Source organism: Trachurus trachurus (assembly GCF_905171665.1).
Source record: "Trachurus trachurus genome assembly, chromosome: 15".
NCBI classification, from domain to species: Eukaryota; Metazoa; Chordata; class Actinopteri; order Carangiformes; family Carangidae; genus Trachurus; species Trachurus trachurus.
In genome coordinates, this window is record NC_139906.1 from 7,219,066 (window position 1) to 7,233,793 (window position 14,728).

At 41.5% G+C, this 14,728-nt stretch overlaps 1 protein-coding gene across 1 annotated transcript in view; it reads left to right on the top strand.

Moving 5' to 3' along the window:
- Nucleotides 1–12,273: 12,273 nt before the first annotated feature.
- The window catches only part of LOC310997691 (uncharacterized protein), a gene marked incomplete at its 3' end in the record, with an annotated part of 70,339 nt that continues 67,884 nt past the window's right edge, over nucleotides 12,274–14,728 (top strand). Inside the window, exon 1 of the mRNA XM_083987483.1 lies at nucleotides 12,274–13,288. Coding sequence (XP_083843609.1) covers nucleotides 13,178–13,288 — 111 coding nt within the window. The 5' untranslated portion in view covers nucleotides 12,274–13,177. The remainder of the gene's footprint in view (nucleotides 13,289–14,728) is intronic.

The following is a 14,728-nucleotide window of genomic DNA, read 5'->3' on the forward strand; positions in this document are numbered from 1 at the left end:
TCAAACTTTGCGATGTTGATACAGTATATGAAGATCTGCCTGTTGCTCTGCCACCACGACTGGATCATCCTAAAGGATTGTCCGTGAATTTGAGACCAATGAGGCCCAATGAGGATGAATCCCATATGACCCTCTAGCGCCACCATGAGGTTGCCATTTGCGATTTGAAGTCCATACATTCTAGGCCTGCACGATATCAGCAAAATACCAGATGTGCAATGACATTGTTCAATATCGCGATAACGATATCACTTGCAATAAGTAAGCAAAAGTTCCTGTGTCTTTCTGAAAATGACTCAACACACTGTAGTACATACACCAGGCCTGTGGTGGCGCTGTTTTTCAAAATAAAATACACCTTGTTTACAGCGGATCATCATATACACCTTGAAAACGTCGTAATGGGCTGAGGCCTGAAGTCAACAGGTCAGAGGTTTTCAGACACCATTTCACCCCGTTGGCACCATGAACGAGGAGATACTGATTGTAAAATCACAAAATAAGCAGATCAACAGGTCAGCACCGAGTTGTTTTCCTACTACTCCTCTGGATTAAATTAAAGCAGAAGTAAGCAATATTTTTGTGTTAACTCATTGAGTGCCGCGCTCCTTTCCAAAGTTTTAGTCAAGTGTACCGGCAATTTAGACCATTTTTGACGATTTTTGTAGAGCCACAGTGTATTCTATATTATTGCCACCAACACATACTGTGGCTCAATTGAAAGGTTTATCTTAATGCTTCAAGTGGCCACAAACCGTTTGTTTCTACGTGCCTCCGTTCCTGAGAAAAGTCAAGCTAAACATGGCTGGGTTTCACCAAAATCCCTCCTTTTTTTCTAGAAAAGGAGATAGAGCGTCTTTTATGAAAGGTGCGCTGTTTGTGCCTGTCGCTCTTCTGACACTCGCATTTCTGGATCAAAGGGCTCGTATAAGATAAATATATACAACAATTGTTGTTCTATTCACAAAACCACCATCGGGGGCGGGGGGGCGCCACTAAACAACAATAACACAGACGCACCGTGCCGTGTCACAGCTTCTCCCCGCGGAGCGTGAGGGTCAGTCTGCCACCGCGGCTCGGGAAGACCGGTCCCGCCGGTGGTCGCGGTCCTTCTGTGGTTCGGGTCGGTGATGCCGGTCTGCTTTGGCCCAGAGACCATCAGATTTTACCGCGGGAGGACTTTGGGGAGGACACGGTGTTGCTCCAGCTGAAGACTGGGCGGACTGTCGGCTGAGAGCTTCCTGTTTCTGCTCCGAGCAGCTCGAGCAGCTGGAGCAGCAGCGCGGGTGAGAGCAGAGCAGCTGCGCTGCATCTGCATGCAGAACTCGTTTGCAGAAGCCGAGTTATGATAAAAACTTCCAGATCATGAGCTGTCATGTGACTTTGATCGTCATATATTTCAGTTCTCCTCGTCGTAGAGTCCCCAAATTTACATATAATGTGTATTAAAGTGTCTATTTTCATAATTTAAAAAAAAAGCAAAAAACGTAAAATTACGTTTTCGGCACTCAACGCATGGGAACGAATAACGAGAAATTACGTGGTTGGCACTCAATGAGTTAATATAAGTCTTAAATAGTTATATCTTCCGACAGCAATCACTTACATAGAGTGTTTGGACCGAAACACGGGTCTGTCAGTCCCTCTGCTCTGCTCTGAGCCGAGGAGAAAACTTTTCTCGTATCCTACAATTTTTATCCAATGAGGAGAGAGAACGGCATGCAGGGCTGTGTGTGCAGCCAAGGGATGCGCGTGAATGTGGTGACGTAGGGACGAGGACCAATAGATCCATGACGAGGGCGGGGGCTGCTAACGCCATCGGCTGACAAGACGTTATGGTGCGTTCAAGGCAACCTGTAACTCGTGTTTTTCCAACCTGTGAAGTCGTACCAGTTCGATCTGGTACGAGTTCACGGGTCGGAAGTTACGAGTGGCCGTTATAGTGACTTTCACAGGTAAAACAGGTCGGAAAAACACGAGTGGGTTGCCTGGAACGCTACAAACTCGTAAGTCGTGACTTGAAGCTGTAACTTACGGTTTCAAAAGCCGGCCTGGAACGCAGCATTAGCCAAAACGACCGGATCGCTTACTTCTGCTTTAACTGTTTTTGGTTTTGTGGTTCTCTTTATAGAGACTACAACCCGCCACTATATTGCGCGATTATGCGTGAATTTGCAAGATCTCGTGTTCTCGCTGTCCGGCAGAGCTGCAACAGTGCGCGTCACAGACAGAGCCGGTGGGTGTTGACGGACGGCGAAGCACGCAACCTTCAGAGCCATTCCGCATCCAGTGGAATCCCGGCATACCACACAAATACACCAAAAACAGAGAGGCAGAAGAATGACAAGCTTCCCGCTATAAACAAACTCCAAACACTATAAGTCGACTAAACACAAGTCGCGTCAGTACAAATATGCCGATTGATGCCACGTGGATCACATTTCAGATTACTCAGGTATAGGAGCACTTGCTTGGATTTAGATGATGTTTGTTGATCCCATTTTAAAATGAAAACATATAGTGGAGGATGAAGCCGCAGATGGTTACCAGGAAAACAAAAAAGAGCATGTTAGCATGTGGATGTTAGCATTTACCTATACAGCCTCAGAAGAAGCGAGATAAGTTAGTATACCTGCAAAAAAGCTCAATCTAAACAGGATTTTAATACAATATGTATAGAGATAGATAGATAGATAGATAGATAGATAGATAGATAGATAGATAGATAGATAGATAGATAGATAGATAGATAGGTTTTTTTAACAGTGGATAGTTGTATCTGTGCCTCAGTAGCTATAACAGGGCTGATTGTGACTGCTCAGTAACCTGATGATAATCTGAACTGTCAGTTTCTGTCTAAAACTATAAGAGCTGCACAAAAGGTTAACAGCTCAGCAGCCCATTATTTATGAGTTATCCGATTATGATTGTTTCTCTGGCTTTCATGGTCTTTTAATAAGCTTTTTAATGAGAAAGTAATGTACTGTGAATCACAACGGTGCTCTCAGTCACCAGTGGGCGAAGAAGAGCTGCTGCTAAATAGCTACTGGTTGATTCAGTGACTGGTGTTGCAACAGAGTATTGAAAGACATGGAAAACACATCTGGGAAAAATAAATGAAAGCTCTAGGAATTTCTTAGAAAGCAAACTAAATGTTACCTAAAACATTTTGGTGCCTGTTTGTGGAGTTTAATAGGAGGTATACCGGTAATTTCAAAGTTGCTGTGCGAGTTTAAATGGTTAAATGTGACCATATGTTGTGTACTAACTACTAATGTAGCCCAAAATTTAGGACACAGCTTTAGTTGTGTTGATATCACATTATATTTGTTTCTTCTTATGCCTCTGATTGTTTTTTTCCCACTATGTTGCCCACTTGTATATTGCCTTTAATTAAATTGAAGTCAGTCAATGCGTTTGTTTTCTATTTAAGTTAATAGAATTTCTTTTTAAGTGTTTACTGTATGTGCCTCCTCATTTTCTCTCATATTATTATTCCAGTTGTTTTGTTCACTTGTCTCATCAACTTTTAGAGGCACTCACCCATAAAAGCCTGGAGGCGTTTTTGCCTACCCCCCGTGCATTGTATGTGTTTATTTGAAATTGTTATATAATGTAAAAAAAAATTGTAAGTAAACTGCTAAAATGATATTATTACTCTCATATTTTGCATCCTGATGTATCACCTCCATAAAAGAGACGTTAGTGCCGGTTTCTGTGTTCATCAGAGAGCATATTTGTCCCGCTTTTTTTTTTTTCTTTTTTTGAAAATGCAGCTTTGTAGTTTGTGTCAGTTTCAGGCTGCTGTCACTCAGGGGAGGCAGAGGGGTGGAGGTTGGTTCGGTGCCAGGGACTTGGAGGAGAAAGCAAGTCCTGCCAAATTGGTTGCAATTCCTACTGGCCCTATAAAGGTCATAGATTATTTAACACCCCTTTAAAGCCATGGACAGATTGCAAAGAGCAGCTCTCTGACAGTGTTAATATCTGCATATCTGGAGCCCGTGGCTTTGTTTTTCCCCCACAATAAATTCACACTATTGTTTAATGAGTACACATCTCTGCATGTGATGGACTTAAAGCTCTCAGAAACAGGCAAATAAAATCCTGAACCAGTGTCTGACTAATGGCCACGGAGCCAATATGCAGTCTGTGATAGCACTTGAGTGTAGGGGAGTTTGGCCTTTTCTTTGGTGTTGTTCAATGGTGTATCACTGAGGAGTATCTGCTATGAAGCCAACTGGGTTTCCCCTGACATTTTTGTGACATTTTACCGTCTGGATGCGACGGCCCACAGTATGGCACAAGCTGTCCCATCTGCAGAATCTCGTAGGGTCCAACCAGCATCTCAGTCTGTGCACGGCCGACTATGAGAATATTAACAGACAGTGAGAAGCCAGGTTACATACAGGATGATGAATAATTTCCCCCCCAAAGCAGCACAGTGTTATCTGGCCTGTTGGGTTTTATTACGTTTGATGAACTGCAGAAGTGAGCAATGGAGAATCCTGGTTTGATTTTTTTTTCCTTTTCTGTCTGAATGCGTCACACACACTCTCTCTCTCTCTCACACACACACACACTCACCAGTCACATCCACAGAAAACAAATCCAGGCACAAACTGGACCATAACTAAATAATGACATTTTCTCTGCCTACTGTCTGCATGCAAGTTTCCTGACATTATGAGGACATAATATGCATATAAACATGGCTGCATGTGTGCCATGTGCATATTTATACAGCAAAAGAGCAAATTATCATGTGTAATCATCACATGCAAATCATATGTAAATTTTTACTGTCCTGCATGAATTTACAACCGGGATCTGAATTTCGTTGTAATTAGGTCAAATATTTTACAGTGTATGATGTAGGCCTCATATCTATCTATCTATCTATCTATCTATCTATCTATCTATCTATCTATCTATCTATCTATCTATCTATCTATCTATCTATCTATCTATCTATCTATCTATCTATCTATCTATCTATCTATCTATCTATCTATCTATCTATCTATCTATCTATCTATCTTTCTATCTATCTATCTATCTAAATCAGTCTATTTAATGCAGCTAATTTAGCAAATTAGCTAGCTAGATAGCCAGGTAGCTAGATGCAGGTATTTGTTAATTTGAAAAGGGACTGTGTACATTAATAAATCATCGTAACAAAACGTAGATTTAATGTAAATTTATATTTACGTAAGTTAGCTGAGAGGCTAATTTTGATAGATAGATAGATAGATAGATAGATAGATAGATAGATAGATAGATAGATAGATAGATAGATAGATAGATAGATAGATAGAAATTTACACCCAAGGTTCATAAAGCATCTGCCGTAAACACATTAGACGGTTTGTTTTCTCCCTCTGGATCCACACTGACGCTCTAACACACATGTTGGTGTTTCCTTTAACTTGCCTGTCACTTGTATGTACGATGCACTTCCTACTAAAGACACAACATGGACTACATCTCCTCACCAAGAAAATTGCAATGAAACAGTTCTGCATCGTCTTCTTGCACCAAAATGTGCAGATAGTGAAAAAAAAGCATTAGCATTAGCTCTATTGTTTTTTTTTCTCCCTCGTGGGTATACGTGATATATTATTAAATAAACCGGGCTTTCATTTAACACACAATATTATTAGAGTACATATTTTAATGATTTCCGTCTTATCTCCCCAACCCCCAAACAGAAATCATAATCCACCAGTAACCCCACATTATCTCGCCATAGCATTGCAGGAGATGCATAAAACATTTCATAATGGGCTTCAAGGGAGAAATAAATGCAAATAAATGTGGACATTTGTACAAATAAAAACAAACCATACAGTATAAAACAATGAATGAAGAATTAACGGCTAGGGAGAGAGAAAAAAGTTAGATTTGTTTTTGTGTAAAAATTAATCTAGTGGAGCCAATGAGTTGTAGTAGGGTGGGGGGTGGCTTTAAGCTTATAGTACTGGATCATGGGACCCAAAGTAGAGGGAAATTTATCAGATAAGCCTCTTACTGTGTACTTTATTTTCTCAGTGCTCAACAACAATATTCGGCCACTAAACCAGAGAGAGAGCGACTCCTGGGGGGGTCTTGACAATTTCCTGTTGAGGAAAATCCTTCCACGAGCCAACACCGATGCAAATGTAGTAATTCAGAGTCATTCAGCGGGAAACAAGAAAAGGAATTGTTTTGTTTCTTACTGAATGAAACCTAAGTAGGGCGCCTGGAAATGAGCAAATCTCAGCACCGGGCTGGAGTAGTTACACATGCAGCAAGTGTTTCAGGTGACAATAATATGTGAGTGCGGTTCCTGCTTGAAAACCAAAACACCGTCTGTAGCTATACATCTCATCAGGGCGGAATAACGTTGCAATAATACTAATACTAATACTAATAAAAAAACAACAACTCTGGGATTATAAAGGTAAAGTTTGTGATTGGAGTTGCTGCAGTGGAGCTTGTGCAGTGAAGCGTCTCCTCGCTGCCTGTCTCAGCAAAAGGTCGTTAAATGCACTTTAACTTAACGAGGTCCAGCTGGGATGTGTAATCATCAGGAGAGTGCACCTGTAGCCTGTACTGTACACAGCAGGTGAAACTGCCCAAGCTTAACCAGACTTTATCCATAACCAGATAGTTAAAGCAGAAGTAAGCGGAATATTTGTGTTAATATAAGTCTTAAATAGTTATAGCTTCCGACGGCAATCACTTATATTGTTTGGTCCGAAACATGGGTCTGTCAGTCACTCTGCTCTGCTGTAAGCCGAGGAGAAAACGTCTTGTACACTTCCTTGTATCCTACAACCTTTATCCAATGAGGAGAGAGAACGGCATGAAGGGCTGTGTGCGTGAATGTGGTGACGTAGGGACGAGGACCAATAGATCCATGACGAGGGCGGGGGCTGCTAACTCCTCTCTGCTAAAAACGACCAGATCGCTTACTTCTGCTTTAACACTCTGCTTCTTGCTTCATGTCATTTACAAAGCTAAAGGTTAACATTTCCATCCAGCTATATTATTCAGTTTTGCCTGTTTTTCTCATCAGTAAGATCTGAATTCTCAGTAATCAATACGTTGGAGCTTACGTTGGCCCATTGCCATAATCCCTATAGTTTTAGGAGGAGGTCAGTGCAAGCTGTTTTTAGACTGGCAGAGCAGAGCCGCGAGCTGCTCAGAGCTACGCTACGGAGGCTAATGGGATTTCTTGGTTTCCCTCATAAACTCATCAAATACACAATCCAACAACTCCAAAACGCTCTGGTGGACAAGCTGTGACCTGCACATTCACCACGCTATGAGATAATAATGGAACTTTATGAGACAGAGTTGTTTTCATGGTAAAGTGTCCTTGAGTGGCGTGGAAGGCGCTTCCTAAAAATAAAAATGTATGATTAAATTCATGCAAAACCGCTGATGCGTGTTCCCGTCGAGGGCAGTTTTTCAGCAAACAGTCTCTGCATTTGCCTCGAAAACAAACTCCATTTTGATGGGGGAAACCAAGAAATCCCATTAGCCTCCGTAGCGTAGCTCTGAGCAGCTCACGGCTCTGCTCCGCCGTTCTAAAACCAGCTTGCACCAACAATTAAAGGTAACGAACCTACTGCTGTGACTATAGGGATTATGGCAATGGGCCGATATGCCAAAATGTTGAACTATCCCTTTAAATGAGCAGAGGCTTCATCTGTGGTGTGTTTGTCATGAGCTGTTTTCCTCTTCTTGTTTTTTGTGTATGAGGCACTTTCTTTCTTTCTCTTTCTTCCAGTTTGACTCCTGGGAAATGTTCAAGTGAGTAAAGTGAGTAATTTAGAAAGAGAGGAAGCTTCTCAGTGCTTTAGAAACACACCTTTAAGATGCAGTGTAAGTGTTGGCACCTGTGGCAAGAGGTCTGATTGTGACTAAACGGTAATGATGTGCACAATCATCACACTGATTCTTACTTCTACGTTGTCGTGTCTTCTCTTCATTGCGCTGCTTCCTGCTCATTTTGCAGCTGCAACTCGAACACAACAGTTCAGGAGGCACTAGGTAATGTTATCAGTGTAACAAAAAATAAAATATAACTGTTCTGTTGCAGTTTGTGCCTCAGAAGACCTTTTTTAAAATTTAACACCTGCAAACTTTGCTTTGAATGAAAGTTTAAATCAAGTTTGCTTAAGTTGTTCTGATTTATACATGAAGGTACAGAATGGGAAACACTGACTGCAGTGGAAAAGGACTGTGGCGATAAAAGTAGGATTGATAAGAGAATATAAGAGGAATATTTGATATGGACAGAGTTGAAGTGGATGTTAAAATAAAAGAAATTCGTTGTACCTCAAACACTAGCTACCATCTTGAATATTTGCTGCTTGTAATTGAGAAAAGATTGGCTCTTTAACTCTGAGGTTTTTCTCCGAAAGTCAGTCTTTTAAACTAAGCTGAAGAAAAAACACAAGTTCCAACGCAGATGGGGAGGATTTACCGGAGGGCAGCAAAATAAACGCATTAACCAAGGTGGAAATAACTCACAGACATGTGATGACGGATAGAGCCCAGTCTTAAAAGCCTGGTGGATCCGCGGGTGCTGTGGATTCTCTAAGTAAACTGTAATTTCTTATGGATTAAAAGAATCATCCATTTTAGAGTCGGAGCTGAAAATGAGACCGTCTGGAATACTCGACTTTACCTAAAAACCGTTTTCGTTTTCTTCGGCGCCTGGAGACGAGACATCTCACACATAGTTTTTATTTTATTTCTTACATCTTGATTTTTGTGATTCTGTGTGAGTCAGCACCGTCTCGGCTTCTCGCCTAGCGTCTCGCTCGCTGACATCAAGCAGAGCTGCAGTATCGTATCTCCCCTCCACCGGCCTCCTACAGAGAGCTGATTGTGAGAGTGTGCTTTTTGTTTTTGAAGCGTGGCGCTTCATATCTCTGACCTCTTCCCCTCTTATTTCCACTCTTAGGCCTCTTAGATCTTCTGCTAAATTTATTCTACAGCATTTCTTTTTTTTTAATTTGCAAATGTTCTTCAGATAATTGGGTTAAACTGGGGATTTGTTTGCAACCTCTCTGACCTCCTGATTATGAAGCTGTGGTGTGGGTGGTGGCGCTGCCTCATCCTCAGATCTCATGAACCAGAAAGTTGAAGTCGGAAAGTAAAATAATCACATAAGGGATAGAAAAAAATAAACAAACAAAAAAACTTGTTTTGATTTCAATGGATTATCTTTTATCTACATAATAGATTTTGTCACCAGCTTCTGTAGTGACCCTGATCGGCCAGAAAACGACAAAGATTTAAAAAAACAAAATTGATAAAGATAAAATACTAAAACACAATACCTGTTTGGTTGGAGATTGGCTGATGCCGGTACAAACACTTGATGTTTTGGTTGATGGGAAACTCGCACATCAAAGTCTGTTTACAGGTGTTGGGGAGCTCCACTGCTGCACATGTGGGGGAGAAAAAAAAGCTGTGTAAAGGCTTTTGTGGTTTCAGAGGGAGCTGTGTGAAGTCCGATAAAATATCACTTGGTCTGAAGTCGACAAGTTCAAAAATTAAGGAAAAAAGAAAAAGAAAAAGAGAAACCTGGGGGTGTGGAGTTGGAGAGGAGTGAGCTCGCCACTCCTCTGCAGCCTGATACACATCTCCACTCAGATTTTGGTTGAAAGAAATCGGGAACCATCAAGGCCGAGCGTTGGAAGAGGACGCTCGTCCAACCCTGACCTCCTCCTTTCTGCTGCGCCGCGATCGACCCTGCTGCAGGTCACCTCAGGCCTGCAGAGCTTTTATTGCTCATTGTTTTCATTCACCAGTTTGCAGATTTATGTTTGGGAGCTGTTTTCTAAAGAGGAAACTCTAAAAATCCACTGAACGTGACCCTGAACGCCACATATTGTATTTCCTCAGGAGGTGGAGGAGAGTAAAATGGAGCTAAAAGGAGAAGAAATGTTGGACCAACAATGCGTCAGATGGACAGAAAAACACAACAACACTAGAGTCTCAGTGTTGTTGTGTTTGCAGCTTGTACTTACGGTGACCCTGAGAGAACATAAAGGTTGAAGTGATTCATTCCTCTGGGTCTTTTACTGGAAAAGGAAAATACGGTGGCCCTGAGAGGTCAAAATACCAAGTTGAGCAAACACAGACAAATGGACAAAACACAAATTGAGTGTTGTGGGTAGTTGCAGCACAGATTGATTTAAAAGAAAAAAAAAAGAAATTCCTGAATTTGTTTGTCTTTTGTCTCAGGCTGAACTGTTTTGAGCTCTCTGGGCCACCGTAGCCTCCTAATTCACTTTGCACAGGTTTGAGGTCGAGTCCTGCTACTTCACACTACAGCATGAGGTTGTTGTCAGGTAAACGTAACATAGTTTGCCTTCCACATGTCAACACAGTCTTTAATGTATTTATGTTTATTTATGCATGTGTTATCTCCAGCTGCAGAGCATTGAGCTCTCAGGGCCGCTGTAGATTTATCTTTAATTTATTTATCTCTGTATCAATTTGCCTTAAAATAAAAACTTAACCGCACACATGTCGATATTTGTGCTTTTAATCACGTTTCCATTTCATTACAGCAGAAGATTGACTCACTGCCAGCTTCATGTGTTTAGGATAATCCATAGGTTTTTATTTTAGTGCTTCTAGGCTCCACAGGATGCGTTTACTGTCCAATAACTCATGCTGGAAATGTCAGACTGAAATAGGAACATTTTTATGTACTCAGATAGAGCTAATTAACTTAGTTTGGGGAAAAAACATTAAAACACATAGGGAAGTGGATGATTTGATGCTTCCCATATCACCAAGACTGGGTTTTTAACAAACAGAATCAGTTAATATATCAAATGTTTGTATGTATACGAGTATATTAATGTAATATGACTTTTTACACTAAGGATAAGGTGGATGGAGGCTTTGTTAGAGTTAGTATCATATGAACAAACATGAAACTCAGTGATGAGCTCCATGGAGATCTTGTCAATGAATATTTGAAGCCACAGTCGCTCTGTCAGTTGATCTGTGTTGTTATCAGTCTTGTAGCTCTTGTCAGACATGTTGTGTTGTGTTTGGGCTCAGGTTCTTCTCAGAGTCAACACTTCATTCACAACAAACAGTAAAGCCGATAACAATATTCCCACAAGGCCCAAAACATATGGTAAAAATAAAGTACCTTTATCCTGTTTGCAATGCAAACAAAGACCAGAATCAAACAGTAATTTATATTCTACTTTATATGCACAAAATTATAATTTATCATTTTATTCTTCGCTGATTTAAGATAAGATAAACCAACTTTGTGTTGCACCACAACAACATTATGCAAAACAAATACATTGCTTTACAATAAATAACAATTGTTAAATAACAAACATTACAGACATTTTGTTACGTGTTCTCTGCACATGATCCTTTAGTTTCCAATGATAAATATCTCCTTAAGTCTTTTTCCCAGTTTCTTTTAACTACAGTACCATCCTGATGCTTTTTTCTTTTCTTTTTAATCGATTCACATCATTTCTACTCATTTCTACTACTTTTGTCCATGAATTCTTGCTTGGACTTTCAACTTTGCATCAACTGGAGCTTCCCTTTCCTATTTGGTGAGTTATGATCTTATTTGCATTTAAAAAAGTCTTTATTTTCAACACTGTTTGTAGCAAAAGTCTTCAATTCTCTGTCATGTAGATTTCTCATATCGTAGCAGTCGATATTATCACCGATTAACCTGTCGTTCAGCATGAATCCGTGTTTGTTCTGTGTTTATTTTGGTTTTAAAACCATGAAAATGATGAGAGATGATGATACTCTCCTCTTCACCTTTATTCCTCTCTCTCTGTGTGTTTCCTACCAGCCAGTAGGTGGAGCTTGTCTCCTTCGGCTTGAGAGAAAGAGAGAAGGAGGGAGAGAAGGAGAGGATTAAAAGAGAGAGAAGAAAGACAGCAAGAGGAGAGGCAGAGAGACAGAGAGAGGGAGAGAAAGAGATGGAGGAAGGAAGGGAGGGGGGGAGGAGAGAGAGGGAGAGAGAGAGGAGAGAGAGGAAGAGAGAGAGAGGAGAGGGAGGGATGGGGAGGAGAGAGCAAGCATCAGCACTCCATGCGTTAAAAGGGCAGATGGTAACCGCGGGTAACTGAGGAGCAAACCACTCTGCTGGCCACAGAGCAAGAGATCAGCAGAGAGAGAGAGAGAGAGAGAGAGAGAGAGAGAGAGAGAGAGAGAGAGAGAGAGAGAGATAGAGGGAGGGAGGAGAGCGAACACATGCAGCGCAGCGGAGGAGAGGAGGAGGAGAGGAGCATCTGAGAGGAAGCTGCACGCCTGCTCTGACTGAGAGAAAGACTGAGAGAGGAGGTGAAGAAGAAGAAGAAGACTGAGTACTACTTCTCCACAGCACTAACAAGGAGGAGGCAGAGGGACGGAGAGAAAGAGAAAGACGGGGGGAGACAGGAGATGGAGAGATATTATTAAGAGGAGAGGGGGGAAAAAAGTATCCCTCCCCTCCACTTAGAGAGATACAGAGACAAAGAGGGAGGGAAAACAGGAGGAGGAGGAGAGAGAGAGAGAGTGGAGGATAGTTAGAGGAGCTCCAAGACTGATCAATGAGCGGCTGAGATTTCTGCAAAGAAATTTAGACTCAGCAAGAAAAGACGGAGAAGTGAGAGAGCGAGAGGGGGAGAGGGGGAGAGAGGGAGTCAATGACAGGGAAAGATTGATGAATGAAAGATGGGAGCAAAAACATCTAGAGGGAAAAAGGACTTAAAGAGAAATATTTAACGAGAGACAGAGGAGTCTAGAGGGAGGGAGGGAGAGAGAGAGAAAAGAGGCAGACTTGGGTACAGAGGGAGAACGGGAAGAATAAAAAAAACATTTAGAGTGGATGAGAGTGGAAAGAGAAAAAAAGGAGGAGGAGGAGGAAGTGAAATATTTAAAAAGAGAGAGACAGAGAGGGGAGATGAGCAGAGTCAAGGAATCACCGGCGGAAACTTAAGAGAAGAGAGAGAATAAATCAGAAAACCTGCGAGCTCCTCCTCGACTTCACACACCAGAGGAGGAATGAAGATGAGGAGAGCGAGGGAGAGTTGAGGAGGACAAAAGAACAAGAAGAAGGAGGACGAAACTGTTTTAATGACTTTTTCCACTCAGAGTCCACTACTTCGATAAAGAGACAAACAGACCGTGTCCAATGGCGTGCTACTACATCGTGATCAGTTCCACCCACCTGCGAGACGGACAGCTCAGGAGCATCAAGGGGGTTTTCAGAGGACCAATAGGAACCAACGGCCAGAGACACACGGTAAGGCCTCACTCTTCACCTCTTTTTATCTCTGTTTGAGTTTGAGACTTTGAAGAAAACACACACACACACAACACACAACACAACACAACACAACAAACTCCTGTGTGCTTTTATTCTGAAAAGTAAGGGAGTAATTAATCCGCTCTGATCCTCTGGTGTGAGAGTGATTGTTCTGTTTTGTTTTGTTTTGTTTTTTTGTTTCCTGCATCAAAGAGGAGGCAGGAAGTCGTTACGTCTAAATCAGCATCACTTAAACTCGCTGCCACTCACTCACTTGATTGTCAGGTCCTTAATCAGTGTGTTTGCAGAGTTAATTAATTGCCACTTCCATTAGGTTAATTGACTCAGTATTGGAGGCAGATGGGGGAGGTGGGGGAGGTGGGAGAGTGGTTAGACCCCCCCTCTACTTACTCTTACACTAAGAGCTGCTCAGGCTCTTAAACATGTTTTGCCTTTTTCTTCCTCTGTGTTTGATGTTTGAGGTCAGTGAAATGTCAACAGGCTTGTTTCTTTTTTCTTTTTTTTTAAAAAATGTTTTATTTACATCTATCTTCAACACTTCCTGTCCGTCCACTCACTTCCTCCTCCATGCACATTTATTTAATTCTCTAAATGTCAATAAGATGCTGAATGAAGATGATTGACACGACACCGGTGCAGTTGGCTATACACTTAAACTTCAGTCATATTTTGATGTTTTTTTTGTTGTTGTTGTTGTTGTTTTTCCTGACATAACGAATTTAAAAAAACATTAAAGTGCATCTTATTGAAATGTGAATGAGAGTGAGTCCAATGTGATGTGTGATGTGTGTGTGGGAAGATTTGAAGCCGCGGCCAGATGAGTCAGACGCTTCTTTACTTTCCATATCTTCATATCGTCTTTTTCTTTTTTCCTTCTTTTTTTTAATATCATCCTCGTGATCTAAACTCCAACTAAACCTTGCTCCTTCGTTCTTCCTGGTGAATATAATCACAGTGAGTCCTTGTACAAAAAAAAAAAAGCAGTTCCTCCAGTGAAAGAGGCACTGGAGGTTGTGTGAGGGCACAGCTAGTTGGCTCATTAAAGCACTTGCTTTTCCTTTTTTACATAAAATAAAATAAACTTTACAAATCAACCAAAAATACAAACTTTGACTGTTTTTACCATCGTTTAAAGTCTCGTTTTAAACCATTAGAGCTGAATGTAGAACAAGAAGAAGCGACGGCGGGCGGGCGGGAGGGCGGCTCGGTGTTTGTTCATGTGAAGTCGGCAAAGTCGGATCATATTTCATTTTTACTTATGTCAATAGTTTTAACAGCCGCCGTAAATCATAAATTATGATGTGACACGTCACGGTGAAATGATGGAGCCGTTCGTCTTCAGGTGCAGTAAATCACCACGGCAGCAGCAGCAGCGGTGGCGGCGGCGACTCAGACCGAGCTGGGAATTAACAGAAG